We start from the raw sequence: 7,400 nt of genomic DNA, 5'->3' as shown, positions 1-7,400 counted from the left end.
CTCAGTGTGACCCGTATGGCTGTTGACCAAGTATGCCTTGCATTCACTTGTGTGTGTGAAAAGCCGTAGATATTATGTGACTGGGCCGGCACGCAAAGGCAGTGCCTTTAAGGTTTATTGGCACTCTGTACTTCTCCCTACGTCCGTGTACCACTCCGTACAGCGGCGTTTTTTGAAACTGATACCGATTATTTACGATAATACATTTTAAAGCATTTATCGGACGATAATATCGGCAGTCCGATATTATCGGACATCTCTCATGTGTATTAGACCGTTTTAGACACTACTACATTTTTTTTTCGATTATCCCCCCATCGATTTTCTACTGCTTGTCCCTCTTTATAACACAAAATAACTACTGCAAAGCATAATTAGAAGTAGATCATGCAAAGGTGCATACAATTCCTGTATTGCAATGACACAGCAACCGTGTTTATAATGTACATACAGTGACACATGTAGACAATTGCACTGTGGTGTTCAAGCAAAGTAAACAAACAAAACTTGATGTTCACAGCATCAATGAAAGCTCCACATATCAAAAATATAAATAATCATCTCCTGCGAAGGCTTCATTGCGTGGAAACGGCAGCAGTCATGTGACAACTGATGTTATACTCCATTTATTTACACTCCTAGTCTGAGTGCTGTGAATTGGGTAATGAAAAATTATAAAAGGGTTATTGCTCTGATTAATTCCTGAAGAATTCCTGTTGAAAATGGTGACTTGTTAAAAGATGATGGTGTTATTTGTATCTTTGGTACAATCGCATTGAAACATAATCCCAATGTCTTTACTGCAGAAATATGCAGTTGTTGTAAATGACGATGAAAAAAAGAGTCTTTAAATATTCGCGATACTTTGTCATGAAACCATATTGGCGTCGTCGTTACCTCCGGTCTGCGGCGTCAGAAGCTGCAGGAGCTCGGCGTAGAGCTGCACTCGGGCGAGGAGCGCCGTGTTTTTGTCGCAGCGCAGCAGCTTGGAGTAAACCTTCTTGTAGGTCTTCAGCAGCTCCTCGTCGCTTTTGCTGACACAAACAAAAGTAAAGTCAGGCTCGGCGCCGAAACGGAGCGCGGGTCGGATGCTCGCACCTGGGCTTCCGTTTGGTTTTGGCGATGAGTTTTATCAGCTGCAGAAGCAGGTCGGAGAAGCGCGACTCGAACAGGAGGATCAACTTCGTCACTTCCTGAAGGTCCAGTCCGGAGCAGTCGGGAGAAGACATGTTGGCGTGACTTCCCTGAGGAGGAACACAAAAGATGGATGCATGAGGACTGTTTGTCAGAATAATTGTATACAAGTTATCACACAACTTGTTTTCCCATGAGTTCAGGTTGCCCTGCGTGAAGACAAAAGCTGTCTTTGATCTTATCAAGCAAAAGGCAGACCGCTTGTAAACCTCCACTGTGTGCGATGGAATGCGCCGTGGAGGTGGCGGTTTCTTTGATCTATTGGACTGCCACAGGAAGGACCCGAAATCTACGAGCAGAGAGGGGGCAAACATGACACCGTTCCAAGCACCCTTTTCTTTGAACTGTTTATGACCCTGTGCAGCTGCTGTTTATGACCCCTCCCCTTAGAAGCAGCTGCAGCTATCCATCCATCCATTTTCTACCGCTTGTCCCTTTTGGGGTTGCGGGGGGTGCTGGAGCTCAGCTGCATTCGGGCGGAAGGCGGGGTTCACTCTGGACAAGTCGCCACCTCATCGCAGGGCCAACACAGATAGACAACATTCACACTCACATTCACACACTAGGGCCAATTTAGTGTTGCCAATCAACCTATCCCCAGGTGCATGCTATGTAATGAGGAAATGCCCTAATAAATGAGGAGGCGTGGAGCTCCCTTCTCAGAGCGGTGGGGTGACACTGTACGAGGGTGCGGGCACACATGCGCTCTCCTCATGAACTAAATTGAATCCTGTCTCTGTTTGATTCCTTGCTTCTTGTCTTGTTTAATAGACAGTTCGGTGTTTGGAACTAAATTGAATCCTTGCTTCTTGTCTTGTTTAATAGACAGTTCGGTGTTTGAAACTAAATTGAATCCTGTCTCTTGTTTGATTCTTTGCTTCTTGTCTTGTTTAATAGATAGTTTGTATATATCTGATAGTATATATCTGTATCATGAATCAATTTAACTGGACCCCGACTTAAACAAGTTGAAAAACTTATTCGGGTGTTACCATTTAGTGGTCAATTGTACGGAATATGTACTTCACTGTGCAACCTACTAATAAAAGTCTCAATCAATCAATCGGTGTTTGAACCTGACAGTTTTTCGCCCTCCTTTCCCTCTCGTACGTACTTCTCTCTGCTCTTCCAGAAGTTCTGCATGGATGATCTGGAACGCAAAGCGAGTCTCCGCCATGATGTCCAGAGCCGCGGTCAGGCTCTTCTGCTTCGCCGCGCTGCTGCTCTGAGCTGCGGCCGGACAGGACAAAAAAAAAAGGTAACGGGAAATTATCGAGGACAAAAAGTAGGACGTACCCGCCATGGTGAACTCGGCGAAGGCCACCCTCTCCAGGAGGGCGCGGAGCAGCTCGCAGGGCGCGTCTTTGAGGCTGAGGAACAAGTAGACGGCCTTGCTGTAGTGGAGCTCGGCCAGGCTGCGATGGTGCTTCCTTAGGCGCTCGTCTCCTACCTGCTCAGTTGGAGGCCACATGAGGAAGAAGAATAAGTAGTTACAGTGAAGAAAGTGTGACGATAACCATCGAGAAGGAAACATGAAATGTTGAAGTAATAAGTCGAAATCAATAATAAGCAACATTTAACAATAGCCAACTTCCACACAGTAATCTTTCTACAAAAAGTATGCATGGTCAGCATTTTTCACTTATAGTAATGTTAAAACAAAGGTGTCAAAGTTGTTTTCACTGAGGGCCACATCGCAGTTATGTTTGGCCCCAGTAAATACTATTATGCAATTTTTTATAGAATTTTTTTATTAGATTAAAAAAGTTAAAAAAAGATATGGTAAGTTGCAATAATTTTACCTCAAAATGGAGTGTATATTACTGTAAATGGAAAAACAAGGCAGGTCAGTTACCAGAATTTAACTGTAAAATGTACTTCTTTTTTTTATTCGGTAAATTAAAAAAAATGCAATTTTACAATAAAATTTTGGCACCTGAGCTGCCAGTTTGTTTCTTTTTTTTTTTACCGCAAATCAACAACTGTAGAAAACGGAATGAAAACAGAATAACTGAATTTTTTTATATTTCTATCACTAATATTATTTGAGTTGTTTTGCTTTATTTGTTAATAATTTATATCCGTTTTTTTAAACAATATTTTAAGTAAAGTTTTGGTGGTACAATAAATACTAATGTTTTCAAATGAATGAATAATCATGTTATTAATCGTGATTAAAATATCAATCAAAATAATCGTGATTGTTTTTTTTGCCATAATCCTACAGCACCTACTTTATTTTCAATAAATAAATAATTGATGTTTACTAATCTATTATACAGTTATGTCCAAATTGCGATGCATCTAAAAATCGATTATTATTTCCCCCGCTTCTACAACTGTTGTAGTGTTACTTTGAGTTATGAGACTATAGCTAGGTTGCATATGACGTCACGTTTTTTCCTTCTTGGCATTAAAATAAGTGAGAGTGAGTGTAAAGTTTGAGCAGAAAATGTCGTATTGCTGTTCTGTTCTTCGATGTTCCAGTCGTTCAAAATAGAGAGATAGGAAAGAGCTTTCATAGAGTCCTGAAAAAACTGATTCATAAAGGTAATAAAGTCAGGGGAAAAATGAAAGTGCATCGAAGGAAATGTTTTTTTTAAATAAAATTGTTTTTAATGCTCGTGTCTGCAGTGATCACTTTGTAAAATGTTTGTTTGAACATTTGATTTGTTTGAGAAACTTTCTGTGATGCACTCCAGTTTATTCTCTACTATATTAGTAGTGTTTGAGAGCAAAACTAAAGGTAAAGAAAAGACAAAAGATCACATTCGTTTGTGTTCTTTTGTGGTTGCTATGCCAAATATAACCTGCTAGTGCAAATAAACTAATGTCATGTTAAGTCCTAGTAATACATATTGTGATTGGTGGATCAATCCACCTTATTTTCATTGTCCATTTTCATAAACTGATGACCACGGATGACCACATCGTAGCTGTGGAGGGAGATGTTGCCAGCGCTGCCGGCAGGAGCAAAGGTCACCGCCTCTGTCCATGGTGCTGAGGACAGAGCACCATCAGACGGGGGCGTGGCAGTGCTGACGGCGAGACACAGCTGGCAAGTGATTAGATTTCACAGGTGGTACGTGGTAATCTAATCATCTGTTGTCTTTAACAGTAAGCGGCCGGGAACAGGAGGAGAGAGAGGATACGGACGTGACTGAAAGGTCACGTTCTGTGGAAGAAAGACTTCGATAAAAACCTATGTGCATTAAAACGTTGTTAAAACGGCACGCTTGGCTCCTGTGAAGTGTCTTGTCAGTGGGACCGCTAGGAAGTGACTTCCACAATAGCATCTTTGGAGATATTTGTTAGCATCAAGAAAATATCCTTAATAATATTAATAAAGCAGATGAATAAATCTCTGGTAGACTCAGCAGCATATACTGAATCTTGGTATCGCTAGCAAACATTGCTGAACAACAGGGACATCTATAGCTAAATAATGAGACAAAATATGGACTTCAAAGCATAAAAACACCTGCAGACATGAGTTGTAAATGAGACTAATATTTGCAGCAGGAAATCAACTGCAAAAAAATGTATCCTTTTTCTCATTAGCGTCACCATCATAGCAGCACTCGTTATGTCAATCAAATACGTTACTTAGCGATGCACCAAAAAGTCCAACTTTGTCTTTCACAGATTAATGTTTAATTTGTGGGCCCCTCAGATGTGAAGACATGATGTGCCTCCAATCTTTTCTTCTCTAAATCCTTGTGTCAAATGAAGTGATGTCAAAGTGACCAGTAACGTCTTGATGATGATTGCAAGCCAGCGAGGCTGTTTAACATCGAGCACATTGACCTTTTTAAAGCCTAATTAGGGACGACGTTGCATCAAAGACGACCTTTGCCACAACATGTAGAGCATGACATGAACACTCATTAGGACACAAGGCTGTTTTAGTAGCAGTTTGACTTTGGAATTGATTCATTCTACTTCTGTTGTTTCATATGGGATTTTTTTTCAGGTTGTATTCCCCCGTGGATAGTGTTTGTTAGAGCAGTGTTTTTCAACCACTGTGGCGTGAGATACAGTCTGGTGTGCCGTGGGAGATTATCTAATTTCACCTATTTGGGGTAAAAATATTTTTTGCAAAAAAGTAATTATAGTCTGCAAATAATGTGCCGTTGTTGAGTGTTGGTGCTGTCTAGAGCTCGGCAGCGTAACAATGTTATACTCTTCCATATCAGTAGGTGGCAGCAGGTAGCTAATTGCTTTGTAGATATCGGGAACATGGTTTGTCGTGGTGAAAAGGTATCTAATGCTAAAACCAAAAATAAACAAAAGGTGAGCGCCCCTAAAAAAGGCATTGAAAGGCCTACTGAAATGAATTTTTTTTATTTAAACGGGGATAGCAGATCCATTCTATGTGTCATACTTGATCATTTCGCGATATTGCCATATTTTTGCTGAAAGGATTTAGTAGAGAACATTGACAATAAAGTTCGCAACTTTTGGTCGCTGATAAAAAAAAGCCTTGCCTGTACCGGAAGTAGCGTGACGTCGCAGGTTGAAAGGCTCCGCACATTTCCCCATTGTTTACACCAGCAGCGAGAAAGGACCGAGAAAGCGACGATTACCCCATTAATTTGAGCCAGGATGAAAGATTCGTGGATGAGGAACGTGACAGTGTTTTTTCGCTCTGACCGTAACTTAGGTACAAGCTGGCTCATTGGATTCCACACTCTCTCCTTCTTCTATTGTGGATCACGGATTTGTATTTTAAACCACCTCGGATACTATATGCTCTTGAAAATGAGAGTCGAGAACGCAAAATGGACATTCACAGTGACTTTTATCTCCACGACAATACATCGGCGAAACACTTTAGCTACGGAGCTAACGTGATAGCATCGGGCTTAACTGCATATAGAAACAAAAGAAATAAGGCCCTGACTGGAAGGATAGACAGAAAATCAACAATACTATTAAACCATGGACATGTAACTACACGGTTAATGCTTTCCAGGTTGGCGAATCTTAACAATGCTGTTGCTAACGACGCCATTGAAGCTAACTTAGCAACGGGACCTCACAGAGCTATGCTAAAAACATTAGCTCTCCACCTAAGCCAGCCAGCCCTCATCTGCTCATCAACATCCGTGCTCACCTGCGTTCTAGCGATCGACGGTGCGACGAAGGACTTCACCCGATCATCCGTGCGGTCGGCGGCTAGCGTCGGATAGCGCGTCTGCTATCCAAGTCAAAGTCCTCCTGCTTTTGTTGCTGGAGCCAGCTGCTAATACACCGATCCCACCTACAACTTTCTTATTTGCAGTCTCCATTGTTCATTAAACAAATTGCAAAAGATTCACCAACACAGATGTCCAGAATACTGTGGAATTTTGAGATGAAAACAGAGCTTTTTGTATTGGATTCAATGGAGTCCGAATACTTCCGTTTCAACGATTGACGTCACGCGCATACGTCAGCATACAGAGACGTTTTCAACCGGAAGTTTCGCGGGAAATTTAAAATTGCACTTTATAAGTTAACCCGGCCGTATTGGCATGTGTTGCAATGTTAAGATTTCATCTTTGATATATAAACTATCAGACTGCGTGGTCGGTAGTAGTGGGTTTCAGTAGGCCTTGAAGCTTAGGGAACGAAACTAAAACTGAACTGGCTACAAAGTAAACAAAAACAGAATGCTGGACGACAGCAAAGACTTACAGCGTGTTGAGCAAAGACGTCCACGAAGTACATCCCAACATGACATGACAATCAACAATGTCCCCACAAAGAAGGACAAAAACAACTGAAATATTCTTGATTGCTAAAACAAAGCAGGTGTGGGGAATAGCGGTCAAAGAAGACATGAAACTGCTACAGGAAGATACCAAATAAAGAGAAAAAGCCACCAAAATAGGAGCGCAAGACAAGAAATAAAACACTACACACAGGAAAACAGCGAAAAACTCAAAATAAGTCAGGGCGTGATGTGACAGGTGGTGACAGTACACCTACTTTGAGACAAGAATGATATTGATGCTTGCTTGGTTATGGGTTAAAGTCATACCCAACAATTGCGACAAAGACTTTTTATTGTCAATATCGGCTGCTGAGTTTCATTTTTTTATGATTTCTGCTGGTGGTGTCCCTCCGCATTTTTTCAATGAAAAAAATGTGCCTTGGCTCAAAAAAGGTTGAAAAACACGGTGTTGTGCTGCAAAAAACTGAAATCTAAGTAAGATTAAATA

At 41.2% G+C, this 7,400-nt stretch overlaps 1 protein-coding gene across 2 annotated transcripts in view; it reads right to left on the bottom strand.

Moving 5' to 3' along the window:
- Positions 1-391: 391 nt before the first annotated feature.
- The window catches only part of LOC133657622 (erythroid differentiation-related factor 1-like), a 62,427-nt gene continuing 55,418 nt past the window's right edge, over positions 392-7,400 (bottom strand). For both annotated transcript variants that reach the window (XM_062059176.1, XM_062059178.1), the window contains exons 22-25: positions 2,491-2,644; positions 2,309-2,424; positions 1,099-1,244; positions 392-1,034 (exon numbers count right to left, since the gene is read on the bottom strand). In XM_062059176.1, coding sequence (XP_061915160.1) covers positions 869-1,034; positions 1,099-1,244; positions 2,309-2,424; positions 2,491-2,644 — 582 coding nt within the window. In that variant the 3' untranslated portion in view covers positions 392-868. The remainder of the gene's footprint in view (positions 1,035-1,098; positions 1,245-2,308; positions 2,425-2,490; positions 2,645-7,400) is intronic.

This window comes from Entelurus aequoreus, linkage group LG09, assembly GCF_033978785.1.
Source record: "Entelurus aequoreus isolate RoL-2023_Sb linkage group LG09, RoL_Eaeq_v1.1, whole genome shotgun sequence".
In the NCBI taxonomy this organism is placed as follows: domain Eukaryota; kingdom Metazoa; phylum Chordata; class Actinopteri; order Syngnathiformes; family Syngnathidae; genus Entelurus; species Entelurus aequoreus.
This window is presented reverse-complemented; position numbering and strand designations above follow the sequence as displayed.